Here is an 18246-nt window from a genome sequence, read left to right as displayed (position 1 = left end):
TCGTGACTTTGACTCCCCTACCCACACAGGACTATTTCCACCAGTCCTCTTGCCTGCTTTAAGCACTTTGACCCTGGATGTCCCCTGCCACTGGGCAGATAGCTAACTTTGATCAGTTTTGATGGGCGGAGCCTCCTGGGCGTGGGGAGGTGGGGGGGTTATGTGCCATACAGTTATGTACATTTTCATGCCAGTTTCCATAAAGTCAAACTGTACAAAGCACCTACGGAATAAATGATCTGCTCACGGTTGGTAGTCACTGTGATTCACATTTCAATCACTGCAGTAAGAAAAATTGAATGAGGAAAATTTTGCATTTCTGAATATACCAAATATAGGGTATTTTCCTTTATTGGAAATGGTGAGACTGACATTATCCTACTTTGGACACTAAAACCTCATGAGGGGATCAGACTCTCTGGAAATGAGTGAAATGCTTGAGAACGCTGAAGGAAAAGACAAAGATTGTGACCAGCAATTGGATCCATCCATTCCAGTGACTTGGCTGTTGATCATTTTCTTCAGCAAAAAGAGGTGAAGGACTTTCTCTCGATCCCTGCAATGTGCCCTCTCAGAGATTCTGTCAAATATTGTATTCTTACCCTTCCTCTTTCTCCTTATATCTTGCCTTGCAAGACCAGGGGCAAAGCAGTCATTTTCTGATATCCTCAATACGGCTGGAGTACTCGCTTTTCTGTCTGCTGCTGTCTTGAGAAGATTGATTTTTTTCAGACCTATTCTTCTAATTTCCTCCTCTTTTCTAACTTGTTCTGTTTGAGGTTTTTTTAATACCTTGCTATGGCACTGATTTTTTTAAAAGAGGATATTTGTTCAACAACCTGATGAAGGAACTCGGTCACAGTAACAATGGGCACGCCCCTTTCAACACTAAGGAGGAAAAAAGAAACTACTAGGAAGGTGATCAGGAATCTGTAATATTCTGGTAAAGTTTTATGCAACAGCTTGTGTGATGAACGTCGGGTGCATATGGTAAAGGAAACTAACTGTACTTCAGAGTCACACATCTACAGCGATGTGTCTTTCTCCTAATATAATGCACAAACTGTATTTGCTATGAGATGTACAACGCTTTGGAGAAAAGCGCCTGCGAAATGAATAAATGTAAATGTAAATGTAAGGACCCAGATGGAAGACATTCTGTGCATTCAGTCTCCAGAAGACTACCTTGACTGAACGGCACTTAACAACAACAACAGATATATTGTCTCGTTTAACATGGAGTCTCTGTTTGCTAAAGCCGGCAGACTGGAGCAATCTTCTAAAGGCAAAGCGACATGCAGGGCTGGAGAAAAGTCAAGGATCACTTACCCTTACAGATAGGTGGTCCACTGCTCCAGCCGCTCTCCGTGCAGACAACTTCCTCGCTGCCTTCCATGCGATAGCCGTAGTGGCAGGAATAGACGGCCACACGTTTGTCCGGTGTGGAACAAAGCACAAAATCGCCATTTTTCACAGCGATGGGAGGGCCGCAGGATGGCGATGCTATGTTTTCAGACAAAAGGTGTTATAAAAGGAAAAGTTAACTAAACATTTCTATCATAATTTTCATAGTGTTAAATAGACAAAAACAGTATGTCTGGGAGGTATTTTCTTGTACTTCATTATCTGCAGATCATCTGAAGTTCAATGACTAGAAAGGCCATCTCCATAGCAATAGACATATGATCTGACAAATAAAACAACCAGTTTAAATCTAACCTTTGCTGATATCCTCTTGCCATGCCTGCAGGTTTATTGCGGGTATGTTGTCACAAGACAGAAAATCCCAGGGGTATTGTCCCATTCTGAAGGCATCTGGGGGCACCTGTTTAATGCCACTGTTGTCACAGATAACCCGGGACAGAGAGTGCCGCTGGATTTCCTGTCTCTGGCTGGGTGTAAAGACACCCTCGTTCTCCCACCAGAACCTGCAAAGGACCAAGCATAGCTGCGCACAGAAACTCGTACCGTGAATGGCTCGTTGAGTTGCAAGTCAACGTGGGATTCAATCACGTCACTGAGACATGTGCGCCTACGGTGCTGCCTTTTAGTTCTCCCAGGGATAATACAGAATTTCATCTGTTCAGATTCTGACTCAGCTGAGATGGGATACTAATGAATAAAACCTTGAATGGTTGGGATGCTTGTTTTTACGGTCAAACACAGAAGGTGTTAATGGTCCGGAGCTGATAAGGACGAACCTATGCTTCTGTCCCAGCAGGTTTAAAACAGACTGTGGACACGCATCCCTCAGAATCTGTTTTATTCAAGCCCCCCTGCAGTCTAAATATATCCGTGTGTATTCCCTGAAGGATAAGGCCCCTTTCTTTGAGCTAATGTTTCCTCGGCATATTTTCTGTGTGCCAAAAGCATACAGTGATCTCCTGCTAAGCAAAGCATGGAAAGAGTCCTGCCTCACCATAGACAGGACTGTGGTCTGTTGCTGTTCCTCTAACAGCAACAGTAAGAAGGCAGAGGATCACTGCATCAGCAGTGGGGCTAATAAATTATATAATTTATTATTATTATTATTATTATTATTATTATTAGTAACCCCTTTGAAATCTGTGATTTTCAGGTTAATATTGACTAACCTGTCACCATCTCGAAGAGCCTTCATCTGCTTTCCAATTAAACATGCAAAGAGGGGGCCGGTCCTGGCTCCAGGTAAGAGGTCCTCGACCAGCCCACCAAGCCAAACGTCCATGTTGCTAGGGTGTCCATACACCTCTATCAGCGTCTCCACCAAGCGTGCATTGCTTACAACTCTCCTCAGCTGGCCTGCTGTCTCAACCCTTTCATATCCACAGAATTCCCTCCACTCGTTATACCCTGAAAAATGCCAACACACATTAGTACTGTTATTACTTACTCATGTATCTGATGTATTTCTTAAAAGTGTTATACAATGCTAGTTTAGTATACTAAGCCTTTCACACTGATTTACAGTTTTACAGAAAATTTATTTACTGTACTTGTACATTTGTACTTTATTTGTGTATCTTATAATATTTTTAAAAAAATATTTATACACACACACACACACACACACACACACACACACATTTTCGGAACCACTTGTCCCAAACGGGGTCACAGGGAACCGGAGCCTACCCGATAACACAGGGCGTAAGGCCGGAGGGGGAGGGGACACACCCAGGACGGGACACCAGTCCGTTGCAAGGCACCCCAAGCGGGACTTGAACCCCAGACCCACTGGTGAGCAGGACTCGGTCCAACCCCACTGCGCCACTACGCTCCCCCTAAAAAATATTTATATTTATTTGTATTTAGATTTATATTTAATATTTTAAATATTAAAAAAAAAATCAAATATTTTTTTAAAAAAATTGGTGGGAGGGTATCGGGATTTGCCTATCCTGTGTTTTATGCACCTACTCTAACGATGAACCTCGGTGCAGCAAGTGGTAGGTAATAAATTAGGGTTACTTGAGACTTTCATGCCTGCAGCTATGTCTCCTCTTCTTAATGTAATGCATAAATTGTACTTTTGCTGAGATGTATGTTGCTTTGGACAAAAGCGTCTGTAAATGTAATGTGAATGTACTGTACTAATTACAAGACTGTAATACTGCTGGTATGTTTTGTGCATCCTAAATATTGTATTTATAGCTTGGACAACAGATTCCCAAAAATGTTTTTACTCTTTGGGCAACATGGAAAAGTGTCAAAAAAACTATAATTTGTTGGATATCTTCAGCTCTTGGCCGCTGTGGGGCTGTAGGCTTACATGGTACCAAGACCATCTCTTCAATGTGACATTATTTCAAGGAGGTGTTTCTATTTGTCTGGATGTAAAACGAGAAGCCCGCTCAGCCCAACGGCTTTGAAAGCAGCATGCACATGATCCTCAGAAACTTGATGTTTCCTGGTTTTCCCAGACCTGGAAGTCCATGATCTCGTCCTCGCTGAAGGTTCAAGGCGGTCAAGTCCAGGTCCCCTGGGCTAGACAAGACCACGAGCCTCTCTGTCAGTTCTTCGGTCATTAGGTGGTCTGTTGTCAACGCCACTGCTGGTCTTCCCAGAAGCCCCCTGAGCACTGGATCCAGCCCCCCTAATAAAGATGGCACCACACCAACCAACATACAAGTTTATTCTTTCACGCAGTTGTAAAAAAAGCTGTTTGACAAGAACAAGTATATTTTGTGTGACGACATACCCTTAATATGTACAATACACAAATTATTCCGTTATATAGTTATTGTGCAATATATCATTTCATTTTACATACTACACTAATATTTTACTAATAAACAGTGTTTACACTAAAACTCTGCTTTATGCAACAAAACCTAAATGTTGTTTTAGTTAATAAAAGTCTACCTCCACATCCCACTAACTGAGACACAAAAGTTTTCTTGACATGATTAATTATGTTCTCTTCCATAAATATGGTACATGGAAAAAAAAATACCTTCTTTAACAAGCCTCCACGGACTAAAAAAGGTCTGGTGGAGACTCAGGGAAGGGTAGCTCTTGTGCTCCTGAAAGGTCTCATTGAGTCTCCTGAGCATCGCTGGAATGGTGGCGTGGCCAAATCGGAAAGCTGCCGTTGCAAATACATTTGAGACTGTTGGGTTTATGGAGTGATTGTATCCTCTGTAGACACCAATGTATTTATCAAAAGCCTCCAATCCAAGAATCTTTGGAACGTAATCCTTCATGGTGATGACCTTTAAAGAAACAGAATACAGAAAGAGGGAAATGTATTATTATTATTATTATTATTATTATTATTATTATTATTACTACAGAAGTAATAGTAAGTAATAAGTTCCCGTGTGAAACTGATGCACTGTGGAAAGCAAATTGCTTGAAAAGCTTATAGAACAGTGAGCATGTAAGTAGGTAACATAGTAAATAATCACATTGCAATCAAATGGCTTGAGTTCATGAAAATATTTACCCTCCGGTGCTCCAGTGAAAACTGCCCAGCATTATAAATGGGTATTACAATTATCTTAGTATATACACCTAAAATTGCAAGTCACCTTGGAGTAGAAATAATATTTACTAATAATAAGGAGGAAAAACACAAATTATTTGTGAGGTTTTATTTTATTTTCTGACAGCTCCACCCACACCACCTCACAGTTACAAATCCTTTTATATTTCCAAAAAAAGCACTGAGCATTGAGGTCTACCAGGAAGTGCATCCTACCTTCATTACCATTAAGGACATGTACCTGTAAATTGGAGCTCTTTGCAGAGCATTAGCAGCAGAATCCTTTGTAGTAGAGGCAGCAACAGCACTTCATAACTTTATCCTTTCATTTTATTTTACTAGGGAAACCATGTCCCCAGCCAGGGTTCTGAATGCAGGGTAGATTCTGTCTATTCAAGCCTTGTAATAAAATATGTAAAGAGGTAGGTAGACTTCAAATAAGTTTCTAATTATGATGTCCAGTAATTAAAAAAATGTAGACAGGCTCAATTTGCAAATCAAAAATGTCTCACCCTCGTTCCTGTTCTCTCCCCCTGTTATTAACTTGGCCTGAAAAGTCTATTTTTTAATGGTTATCAGCTTTGACTTTCATGTATCTTTCAGTCATATGGTACTTTTTTTTTCCTGTGCAGAATTTTAGAAATTTATAAAGGGAAGACATTTGGTAGATAAAAATCTAGATGCAGGTCTTTTCATGTATATATTTCAAAAGAACAAAAAATAAAAAAAGACATCCTACAACTGACCAAAGGAAGTAAAAAAAAAAAAAAAAAAAAAAAAAACTGTTGAGATCAAATTTAGCAGGTGTGAATGGGCTGATAAAAGATCTTTAATAATTCCATACAGAACAAAGAACACCATAGTCCAGAATTTTGGATCTGAAAGCTTTGCCATACCATCAGAGAACTGAAATCTTCACTTTACAGAAGAATATTCCATGAGTCAGGGAGGATAAATTTATGAATGTGGTGAATGGTGACTACTGGGGTAATTCAGGTTAAGACCCCCCTCAAGGGTAAAAAAAAGCAACACCCCAGAAACAGCAATCTTCAGGATATGTGCGACTGTGCTTAATCACCACAGTACCGGTACTGTTTACCAGTGTGATGCTTTTCTGAACGACATTTTCTTCTGCTCGTCACGTGGACTTGCCTGATGAAGAGCTCCTACAATTTTCCGGGCCTCCTGGTACGTTTGCTCAGCGCTCCAGTGCGAGTTGAGTGCTTTCAGAGCGGACGCCAGCCGGTTGTGCTCTCTTACCCACAGCGTGTGCAGGGTGGACAGGGTCAGGATCTCACTGGCACGGCTGTCTCCTGCCAGGAAACACTCCACCCTGCCGCCATGTGGATCTACCGCGTCCTGGAAGCACCGCGAGGGCCTGCGGGGAACGAAAGGCAGGAAGGGGAGGCCCCTGTCCGAGAAGTCGCCGTTGACGGCCAGGTGGCCCTCTGGGCTGGAGAGGTTACGGAGCTGGTGCTCTAGGGCCTCGGTGTGTCCGTACACCACGGAGGCATCCAGGAAGGATGTGATGGCATTCATCTGCTGCCTCTGGGACTTCGTGTGTAACATCTCCAGGTCGAGAGGAAGGCAGGCTGGAGACGAGCGGAAGAAGGGAAGACAGCGTCTTGTCCCAAACAGTCTGTCCTTTGGGGGAATCTGTAACCGCAGGAAAGCCAACAGACACTTTTAGGGAGAAAAACTGGTAAAAAGCACAGCTTTGTTTTACCGCACTCACTTCAAACAAGACCGATGTGCTTAATGTGCTTTGAACTAATCTGAAATTAATTTTTTCATACTGAACCGAATGTTAATAGTATGCGTCATCAATATTAACAATGAACACTTTGGACCACTAAAGTGTCGAAAATCTTTTTTGTTTCCTAATTCTGCACGTATTTGTCCATCTAAATATGAACCAGAGAAGTAGTAAAAGAAGCAAAAGATGTGGGGCGACTGCTATAGTTACTCATTTTGGAAATACGATAAATAAATAGTTGATGGATTAGCTCATGACAAACACTCGCATAAAGCGTAGAATGTCAAAGATTCATACTTTGTGGGAAACAAGGAAAAATGTGACACATCATCCGTCACGTGCAGGATAATCTTCCCTGTGAACTAAACAATGATGCTCAAGAATACTTAGCCTCAGCTGCATTTTATCAGGAAAAAAATGACCCAGCTGTCAAGGCCTACTTTATTGGAAGCGAGAAAAATCTCAAGAGAAGGGACTTCCAAAATACAGCACACCTAATAAATATCCCAGCATATTTAAATCGAATGGGGAAGCGTGTCTGACATCTGGGACATGACATATTTTAAACTATGAATGCACGATGAATTCAGAAGGTTTTTTTATAGACTCTCTGCATGATTGAATGGATACGAAATGCCCAGAAAATGATCCAGAAAGTTATTTTTCCCCCTTTTCTAACGCATAACCTTCAAAATATGGAATGGCTTTGCAAAACACCCGGCCGCATGTCAATGGGCCGAAGCTTCATTTCCGCCGACAGTTTGGGTTTTACATACAGCCGCAACTGGCAATCCTGCAAGAAGGCTTTTTTTAAGGGAAAAGTAAATAGCTCTTGTGCAGTTTGACAAGTCTCCTCACAATCTGTGAAAATGCATTGAATTTCTCATATTCATAACCAGTATGTTTCTACTATAGGTGTCAGTATCCTCCTTTATTAATAATATCCATTTTTGGGTAAAACATTTCATTCACAACTAAATGCATTATAATGAAAAATGATTCATTCTGAAGTCAAAGTGAGATCACAAAATATATATTTGGTTTTATTTCAGGGAAATTATTTGAATCAAAAAGGCTTAAACAACTATTTTGTCCATTTTGAAGAAGCTGATGAGAGATTTCCAGTTCCCGTATTAAGAGAAGTCACTGAGTTATAATGTCCTGATAATCAGTGCTGAAAGTGGTGCATATGTTCAGTGTGAATTTAGAAACACTGACCGATTCTTCCCCGAAGTCACATGGGTAAGGCATAAACAACTGCAAAAAATTGGGTACCTTCATAGGAAAACAGGGATTTCTGTTTTCACAAGTTGTCAGACAGTCCAGTCCTCCAGGAAAAGCACTTTTTGTTGTACACTGAGGAGTGAAGGAAATATCATGGTCGATATACTGGCCCCAGTCCACAAGCATCTGGGAATATGCATCATCCTCCAAGACATGCTCGCTTGATCTCTGCATAATTTTGTTGCTGACTTCTCGCACCTGTTTAATATTTATAAATTCAGCTGTCAGAAACAGAAAACACATATACAAACAATGATATATAACGTTGCAGTAATTAATAAAACAGATTTTTTTATTTGTTTTTGGTGGTGGCTTTCACAGTAAGTGGTGCTTTTCCCTTCACTGGTTGCCACGTAGGAAATGAATAAAAATATGAATATGAATATGCTTAAAAGGTATCTTTATTTGACGTCCCATTATTTTTTTTTCTATTTAAACACTTCTCTATGAAAAGATTTTTGTCTTTTTAGTTAAATTAATTCTTCAGTTTGTAATTTGAATTATTTCTAAAGGAACACATATGGGCAGAAGATAATTCAACATACTGCAGTCCTCCATAAATATAGGAAATATTCATTTTTTATTTTATTTTAATTGGGTCCTTTGATATAAGTGTACCAATAATTGCTATATGTTAAAAGGTTTGTACAAATATGAAAGTGGGTGGCATGCTGAAACAGCAAGTAGCTCTGCTGTTTCACAGCGCCTGGCGGTGCGAGAGGATGTGGGTTCATGGGTTTCCCCCGTGTCTGCGTAGGTTTCCTCTGGGTGCTCTGGTTTCCTCCCACAGTCCAAAGACATGCTGTTCAGGTTCACCCATAGTGCGTGAGTGATAAAAAGAGTGTGTTCCACTGATGTATGGGTGAGTGACCCATTGTAAGTAGTGTATTTAGCAGTGTAAGTCACCACGGTAAATAAGGTGTGTGGGCTGGTAACACTACACAGAGTTCATTGGAAGTCGCTTTGGAGAAAAGTGTCTCCTAAACAAATAAATGTGAAACAAGAGTTTCAAAGTTATAAATGACCTGTATAAATTACACAGTAACTCTACAGTACACATGTAACAGTATAGTTAACAAAAAGATACTGAAACATAAATAAGCCAAGGTCTGTTTTTCTTCTCAGCAATATGTTCACTCCAAACAGACAACTGTCTATGACAGAGGGACACTTTCACCAGCGCAGCTCATGGGAAGCACATTGCAAAATGTACTACAGCTGATACAAGGTGTGAATCTGCAACCTACTGATTAAAAGTCTAGGATTTTAACCATTATATCGCTGCTTAACCAAACGTGAGAGAAAATATGAGTCACAAGCGAACAAAACTTCTCAAAATTACTCTGTCTGTGGTTTGGCTTAATGGGAAGATTTCAAAGCAGCCATTTAACATGTTATCGATTTCAAATTTTTTTGTATTTTTAACATTAGTTTGAAATATTGTACTTATTCTATTCTGAATTGCAGATTTAGAATTAATAAACAAATGCATTTGTAGATTACCAGTGCCGGTTTGATGTATTTCCAAAATACTTTTTTTTTGAGAGAACACATCAAAGCACACTCACCAGAGGCAGTGTGAAGCCGTTATATAAATGCCCAGGGTTCCAACCCTTGGGTTGGCTCTCTTCATCTTCATACTCTGCCGGTAGCCATCTTGCCAAAGCGGCGTTGGCCGCTCCCCAAAGCGGGTTGTATCTGCAAACGACAGGATCTATTCTGATAAATTCTCCAAGCGCCTACACTTAAAAAATAATGAGAGCTTTCCAGCCAAAAGTGTGGCATTGTTTACAACATGAACATTGCGCACAAAGTTTATATGGTGCTTCAAATATCAAGACAGACAATAGATGCATCAACATTAGGTCACCGGTGTTAATTAAATAGAAAAGGAAAATAGAAAACAATTTAGTGCACTGCTAGTTCTATGACCCTAAAAAGACAATTTTCTGGTGTTTTAAATCCAACCTTCATGCACACACTAAAAAGGCCTTCATGCACAAAATGGAAAAAAAAAAAAAAAAAAAATCCCATTTAAAGGCAATAAACACAGCAAAAACAGAAAAAGGAGAAAAGAACAAACATAAATGAATATAATAAAAAAAAAGGTCTAAAAAAACTGCAACCTTATTTATCTTTCCACCGGTTGCACGAATACAAAGGACAGTTCATACATTATAACGGAGCACACAATATAAAAGCAGTTGCCTTTATTACTTTACTTCGACCGCACCAATGCAGTTGCTGCAACTAGTCTCCATCACATTTTCAAAACATATGCTGCATAATGTTTTTCGTTCCTCGTGTCCCGAGGATTGATGAGTCTCTTTGAATCTGTCCCACATTATTGCATGTTGCTGATGAAAGGAACTACCATCGTAATTGAAGGCCTCATTAGCTTATCTGTCCAACTGCTTTTACCTTGATTTTACAGCTATAACACTATTTTTGAACACTTCTCCACTACAGTACGTTGTAGATAAAAGCTGGTAAGAGGTGGAGTCATGGCAGAGAGTGGGAATTCACATCATGGACAGATGTCCAATGCCAGCCCCATGTCGAGATAATTAACATAGCGACTGTTTAAAGACAATTGATGTTGACATTTAAGTAGCTGAACATGAGACAGGTGCTGCAGAGGTTAGAACTGCTACCTTTACACTCAGAGGACTCAGGTCTGAATCCCACCTCCAGCTGTAGTACCCCTGAGCAAGGTACTTACCCTGAATTACTCCAGTAAAAACTAACGAGCTGTACAAATGGGTAGACTGCTGCACAATGCTTTAGAAGAATGTGTCAAATAAATAAATAAATAAATAAATAAAAAAGAGACAAATGGAGGAAGCAAAGGGATTCCTGTGTTTGGCTGGGTTTTGTATTTGGAAGGCTATTTTTTTCTGCTGTTGGTCTTACGTTGGCTTCATTTTGCCTTTATTGTTTTAATTTTGTACTATATCTTAAATTTTAATGAATTATATTGTATTGCACTTTGGCCCCCTTTTGATTGGCTGTACTTCTAAGAATAAAACCCTTGTTCATGGAAAACTTTGGCCTCCCCCTTCTTTGTGTCCACCACTGACAAAAAAACATTAGTCACTGTTATTACATATTAATATTTACCTATTTAGATATTATTACTAACTTCAAGACTTTAAAGAAAACATGACGAAGATGGCAATTATGGTCTTGAAAAAGCTACTTAGACATATTTCATCAATTTAAAATTCAGTTGATTTTGATACCTATTATTGCAGATTCCAGAGATGGTCCGGTACTTTGTAGACAAACAATTTTTGGGACAGGAGTTTGGCTTCAAGGGCTTAGGACAGCCAGAGAGATTGGCAATGAGCTCCAGCTCTTGTCGAGATGCAGCATCTTGAAGCACAGTGAAAACAAAAATTTAAAAAAATTTCAATATTTAATAATCAACAAATATTAAAGAAATAATGAAAACAAATATTGCAAACCATTGTCCCATAAATTCCTTAGTCCCTTAAGTTTTGCTTCTAATGGCTGTTGACGCATTCAGCTATTTTGAAATAACTACCTTTATTTTTTACAGCAGAATAAAATTCTTGTCAGAACAAAAAACTACTCCTCCCCCCATTTGCCTAGGACACAAAAAAGAATCAGTTGCATAGCATAACTTCATGATTATGTTCCACCTTTCACTTTATAACTTTCCAACTTATAACCCCACATTCTAAAAAAAAAATACATAACAACAGATTGCACAGAGCATAAAAACAGGTACATCTGAAATACACTGACAGTGTTTCCGTTTAATGTCATTTTAAGAATGTAGCTTTTTAAAGTTAGTATCTAAGTGTATCTCTCTGTCATGCCGCTGCTTATCTCTGACCACTTATTCATTTCCTTTCAACCCTTCCTCACCGCTAACTTTTCGTCTCTTCCTGCACCCGTTGTCACCTTTCGCCGCAACTTAAAATCTCTCTCACCTTCCTGTTTTGCCTCTGCTACTCTGGCCGCTCTCCCTTCTGCTCCACAATTCTCAGATCTATCTACAGATGATGCCACTAACACTTTCCTCTCTGCCCTGTCTTCCACCCTTGACTCTCTCTGTCCTCTGTCTTCTAGACCAGCACGCCCCATTGCTACCCCATGGCTGTCTGATACGTTACATGCTAACAGGAGCAAACTGCAGGCTGCAGAGCGAAGATGGCGTAAATCCAAAACTCCATCAGACCTGGATGCTTACCAGTCACTCTTAGCTGCTTTTCAGTCTGCTGTCTCTTCAGCTAAAAGCTCCTTCTTCCACAACAAAATACAGTCTGCATCCAAAAAACCACACAGTCTCTTTGCCACCTTCTCATCCCTTCTGTGTCCCCCGCCACCTCCTCCTCCCTCTTCCCTCACTGCTGAAGACTTTGCTTTGTTTTTCAGAGACAAAGTCAAAGCGATCACTGATAAATTGTCACCATCAACCTGCCTGGTTCACGTAGGACCTCCCTGCAAAGCTATCCTCTCCGACTTCAAGCCGCTCTCTGAATCTGAAGTCGCTGACCTCCTGATATTGCGCAGAGCAACCACCTGCTCGCTTGATCCGATCCCATCATCACTCCTTCAGAACATTTTCCCGCAACTCTCCTCCTTCATCTCTTCTATCATCAACTCCTCACTTTCCTCTGGCTGTTTCCCAGCTGCCTTCAAAGCTGCTCTAATTTCACCTCTGTTAAGAAAATCCTCCCTGGACGCCAATCTGGTTGAAAATTAGAGACCGGTCTCTCTCCTCTCCTTCCTGTTCAAAACCCTTGAGCGGGTAGCCTGTGATCAACTGTCCGATTTCCTCACCCGGAACCATCTCCTTGATGGTTATCACTCTGGTTTCAAAGTTGGTCACTCCACTGACACTGCCCTTCTGGCGGTATCTGACGCTCTCCAAGCTGCTAGAGCTGCCTCCCTCTCCTCGGTCCTCATCCTCCTCGATCTGTCTGCAGCATTCTACACTATAAATCACTGGATTCTACTCTCCTCTCTTAACCAGCTTGGGATCAAAGTTGCAGCACTAAGATGGTTTGAGTCCTACCTCTCTGACAGATCCTATTAAGTGGTCTGGGGGAGCTCTCGTTCTTCTCCTCTGCCTCTCTCAACTGGTGTTCCACAAGGCTCGGTATTGGGTCCTCTTCTTTTCTCAATCTACACCTCCTCCCTCGGTCCGGTCATAGCCTCCCATGGATTCAAATACCACTGCTATGCTGATGATACCCAGCTCTTCCTCTCCTTTCCACCTGGTGCGTCAGACATCTCCGCACACATTGCTGCCTGTCTGTCAGACATCTCTTCATGGATGTATGATCACTACCTCCAACTCAACCTCTCCAAAACAGAGGTTCTTTACCTCCTAGCTGGCCTGTCCTCCTGTCACGACCTCTCGATCAAACTGGACAGCTCACTCATTTCGTCTAGCTCCTTTGCTAAGAGTCTGGGAGTAACGATTGATGCGAGTCTGTCATTCTCTCAACATATTGAAGCCACAACCCGGTCCTGCAGATACATCCTGCATAATATTCGTAGGATCTATCCCTACCTCACTACTGACTCCGCCAAACTACTTGTCCAGGCCATGGTGACTTCCCGTCTGGACTACTGCAACTCTCTTCTGTGTGGCCTTCCTGCTAATGCCATCAAACCTCTGCAGCTTCTACAGAATGCTGCTGCACGAGTTGTGTTTGATTTGCCAAAGCGCTCCCATGTATCTCCTCTACTCATCTCTCTGCACTGGCTTCCTATAGCTGCCCGTATCAAATTCAAAACCCTGGTTATTGTGTACAAATGCATCAGTAGAACTGCTCCCGGCTATTTACAGGACTTGATCAACCGGTACACCCCAGCCAGGCCTCTTCGCTCATCTACTTCTGCTCACTTGGTGGTCCCACGCACAAAAGGCAAAGCTAGAAGGTTCTCGGTTCTGCGTCCGGTGTGGTGGAATGACCTATCCCTGTCACTCAGAACTGTGGAAACTCTGTCTGTTTTCAAGAAGGGTCTGAAAACCCACCTTTTCCAGATCCGCTTCGCTAAAGATCTTTTCAGATCATCTATGGTGTAACTGTTCACGCATCATAATTCCAGAAGCATCCCCAGATACAACCCTTATTCAGCCATTACTCTGCTATTGTACTGCTCATTTGTGTATCTTATAATATTTAATTTTAAAAAAAAATAAATAAATACATAAAATAAATTGGTGTGGGTATCGGAATTTGTCTATCCTGTGTCTTATGCACCTAACTGAATGATGAACCTCGGTGCAGCAAGTGGTAGGTAATAAACTAGGTTTGCTTGAGACTTTCATGTCTGCAGCTATGTCCCCTTCTCTTAATGTAATGCATAAATTGGACCTTTGCTGAGATGTACGTCGCTTTGGACAAAAGCTTCTGCTAAATGAATAAATGTAAATGTAAATGTATCTCATGTTCATACTGATTTTAACACAGACAAAAATTAGGCTTCGAGACAGACTTTTAAATTGTCACACTGAATTTCAGAAACCTAAAGTTTAGCTTAAGCCTATCCATAAACCCAAAAAACAGCAGAAGGTGAAAAGAAGGCAATTTTTGCCCATTACTTCCTCATGAAGAGCTAAGGCCCAATACAAAAAAACAGCAGTGCTTCCACTAAATTCACAAAAACTGGGGCCACTTTTAAAAAGTCCAGTTAATAAAACTACCAAAAAAGCCTTTGCCCATTTTTTTTAATGATTTTGTGATGTTCATAGCACTCCTGGGAAGAGGCAAAGCGGGCAGCCCAGGACAGAGACCGATGGAGACATGCAGTGAAGGCCCTATGCTCCAACTCGAGTGAAGAGGATTAAAGACAAGATATTCATAATTATCCAGCCAATTATATCTTAATCTTTGTCATTACCGATAACTGTACATTTATTGCAGTAATCAATTAGTACTAATGAGTAATATCACAACCATTCATATTATGTTATAAAATCAAATTACCTAAACCTAATTAATTGTTTTTACAACAGGTAATTTTACATACTGGCTGCAGTCTGGAAAGTGTAGAGTAGTGGAGGCTTTGCTGCATATGTTGAGCCACAAAAAACAAACCCATTGAGTAATGTTGTCCATCCTCTGTCTGCCAAGCCTAGGAAGCGTGATGCAAATACTTCCCATCCGACAGATGTTTTCAGCATAATGCTGCATCTTTATAGATTTCCGCAAGGTATAATATCACAGGGTATGTTTACTGGATGGCTAACTGCTGAAATTATTTGTTTGAAGCAATCATTTTGTAAAGTGCAAGCCAAGGCTTTAGCACTTTGCAGAAGAAATGTTTGTACCACATGATGTTAGGTCTCCCAAAAGCCATTTCAAAACAACCAGCAACAGCATGGCCAGAAAAGCAGGAACCCTCAAAACTTATTAACGTATAGAGTGAAGAGAAGTAAGAGCCAGTTATTCCAACTCCATGTGACCTCAGAGACCCTACACACAAAAAGTTACCGTACACATACAACGTCAGACCCCCTGGAGGATGTTTCTCCAAATCTCAGATAATGAAAAAGATTGTTTCTTTTTTTTTCTGGCAGTAAGTTACCGCAAAGAGAAAAATCCCATTCTGATGTACATGATCTAGCTACATCGGAGTAAATAATGGAATGCAAGGTTTATATTTTTGTTTCATTTATGAAAAATATGTGGCAAGCTCCCTCTCCCTCCTTCTCTCTGTCTCTCTCTCATGAACAAGCAGTAGAGTGTGACTAATCGGAGTCTCTAACCCCAAACCCCACAGAAAGGGTACTTAAGAGGAAATAACCCTTGGGATATTTGCAGAAACTTCTTGCCTTTTTCCTCTTTTGACCTCTGTCTACTATACACTGCTTTGTCTAGTTTGATGCACCTTCTGGCCATCTTCTTTCCTGCGTCTGCACACGTTTCGGTTTCATAAGATTTTATGTCATTGTCTACCCCAGAACACCCCCCCGGACCAATTCTTGTACTGTCTGTGAAAACCAGCATCCATTTATTTAGCCCTGTACATGGGGGTGCTGCACCGAGGTTGCCTATTGAGCTCTTCTGTAAGTGCTGTCGGTCTCTCGTCCCATGTGAATCCTCTCCCTACCAAAAGTCTGCATCTTAGTTCTGTTTGCTCTCAGTCACTTGGTATTTCTCCGATACTTTTAAATAGGTGTTTTACTGCACCTGTCGATGTTGCATCCCTCTTATGTCTCTCAACTGCTTTGTCCTTTAAAGCACGTATTGCTATTTCCTGGGCTTCTGCAGCTCTTGATATCTCCTGGGTCTCGGGCTCAGTTTGACGAAGGAAGGCGAACATCTGCATCGGGGATCGAAGCGCTCCCTCCCCGTCACTTTAAAAGTCAAGGAACATCACAAACAAAGTAAATAAATTATTCAGCATGTTAAAATCCGTCACAGCTGAAGCAGAGAATAAAGTCTCTGAAACGTGATTAGTTACAGCTGTTTACCTTTGCACGGGGTAAAATAAAGCTACGTGCTCCATCTGAAGACTTTCTGGAGTTGAAGAATTCCCCATAGTTTTCAGCGTTCCTGGGGATGGTGAACACAGTACAGTTCAGGGTGGCCTATACAAAACCCCATTTCGGTGCAATATTTGGTTGTTATGAATATTTCTGAGAACAGCTGTTTTGCATCAACAAACCAGTAAAGGATAGCTTAAAGTTTAAACTACGTAGCTGAGTACACAGTAATGCTAATATGTTCTATAACTCAGAAAAAAAGTTTTCAGTAAAGCACACTTTTAAAAGCACAGCTTACAGATCCTTTCTATTTAGTGGTTACATAAGTGTGTATTCTTCAGGTATGAAATGTACGCATGAAACAGGGTCTCCATTACAGAGAGGTACGAAAACACTGAGCTAATATTTTATTCATAAAAAATATTATGTATAAAATATGTATTGTATGAAATAAAATTAAAAAAACATGTCTTGTAAATAATATACATATTACATGTATAATATGTATGTGATATATATATATCTGTTTTACATCTCTTATAAAAGTCAAATTTGAGACAAAGCAAGCAGATATATAGGTGGAAAAGTACATATAGATATTCTTACTCTGGATGTTTTCTGCTTCATCACGATGAGAAAATATAAGGGAAACACAAAACGGCAGCACGGATGCAGCAATTCTGAAATGACTAGTCATGTTGTTTTCTCCATTGACAAAAAAGCAAATGCAGACATAGTCAAATGACTGTAGGCTTCTATACAATTTCTAATCATTGCTGCATTATATCATTTCTTCCAACCAAGTAACGAGCCTAAAAAGTTAAAATTATTCCAAACTTCACAATAACATAAATGATTTCATTTGATGCAATACATTTGCTGTTGTGTATTTCTAAAACACAATATTCCCACAAATGAATTGCTATTTACAATTTTATATAATAAAATCATTAACATGGAGGTACTGACCTTTTGATGAATTTGCCTTCTATGTATCTTGGTCTCTTGCACTGCTTTTGTTTGCTGAAAACCCTCTTCTCTGAGTCATGCTCCACTTTTCATGCCCTCTTGAGTCGACTGGAATACACTTAAAGTTGCTCTATTCTTTCAAAAATATTTCCTGAAACCATTCTTGAAATGGGTGGCAAATTGCTGCTGTACCAAAAAGGCTATTTTCTGAAGTTGATTTTTTTTCTTCTCCAGCTGCTTTTCTGTTTCTGTTACGACCTTACACGCTCTGCGCTCGGATCCTTGAGGTGTGCAGCTTGTACCAGTTCTTGGTCCAAGGCAGTTCTTGAATTGATGCCTCAGACACCACCATGTTTGGAAATCTAAACGTAAAGGCTGATTATAATGTATTGAAAGGCTGTGAACGTAGGAACCTCTATGTTACAGGGGTCTCTTGGTGTTCAGCTTCAGCTCCAGCACTAAAATTGCTGGATGGTAATATTAAGCTTTGGCCCTGATGCTGTCTAGCTCTAAATGACATGTTGAGCTTTGATAACTGCACTAGTAAGCACTGCAAGTCCGACAGGATCCTCGTGTCTCCCCTGCAACTATATAAAGGGCTTAGCAGATAATATGACACAAAGGATGTTCCCTTAACTTCAGCCAGTTGAATAAAACATACTTCCATTCAAATGGGTAATAGAGAATTTTCTGCTTTGTGCATCACTTTGGATAATGGTGTCTGCTAAGCAACTGAATGAGGTAATGGAAAATGTAATTATTGGGTTCTAAGCCAAGGCATCACATAATTTTATGCTT

The 18246-nt window shown here is 40.4% G+C and overlaps 1 protein-coding gene across 1 annotated transcript; it reads right to left on the bottom strand.

Annotated features, from left to right (window-relative positions):
• Positions 1-521: 521 nt before the first annotated feature.
• On the bottom strand, positions 522-16322 carry tpo (thyroid peroxidase). Its single transcript, XM_018765948.2, has 11 exons — positions 16184-16322; positions 11249-11381; positions 9575-9704; positions 7998-8204; positions 6119-6622; positions 4436-4694; positions 3905-4075; positions 2595-2832; positions 1720-1928; positions 1330-1503; positions 522-613 (listed from the first exon to the last, which is right to left on the bottom strand). The coding sequence occupies exons 1-11, from the start codon at positions 16320-16322 to the stop codon at positions 522-524; spliced, it is 2256 nt and encodes a 751-aa protein (XP_018621464.2).
• Between the last annotated feature and the right edge of the window lie 1924 nt (positions 16323-18246).

The sequence above is a fragment of the Scleropages formosus genome, chromosome 15 (genome assembly GCF_900964775.1).
Source record: "Scleropages formosus chromosome 15, fSclFor1.1, whole genome shotgun sequence".
NCBI classification, from domain to species: Eukaryota; Metazoa; Chordata; class Actinopteri; order Osteoglossiformes; family Osteoglossidae; genus Scleropages; species Scleropages formosus.
This window is presented reverse-complemented; position numbering and strand designations above follow the sequence as displayed.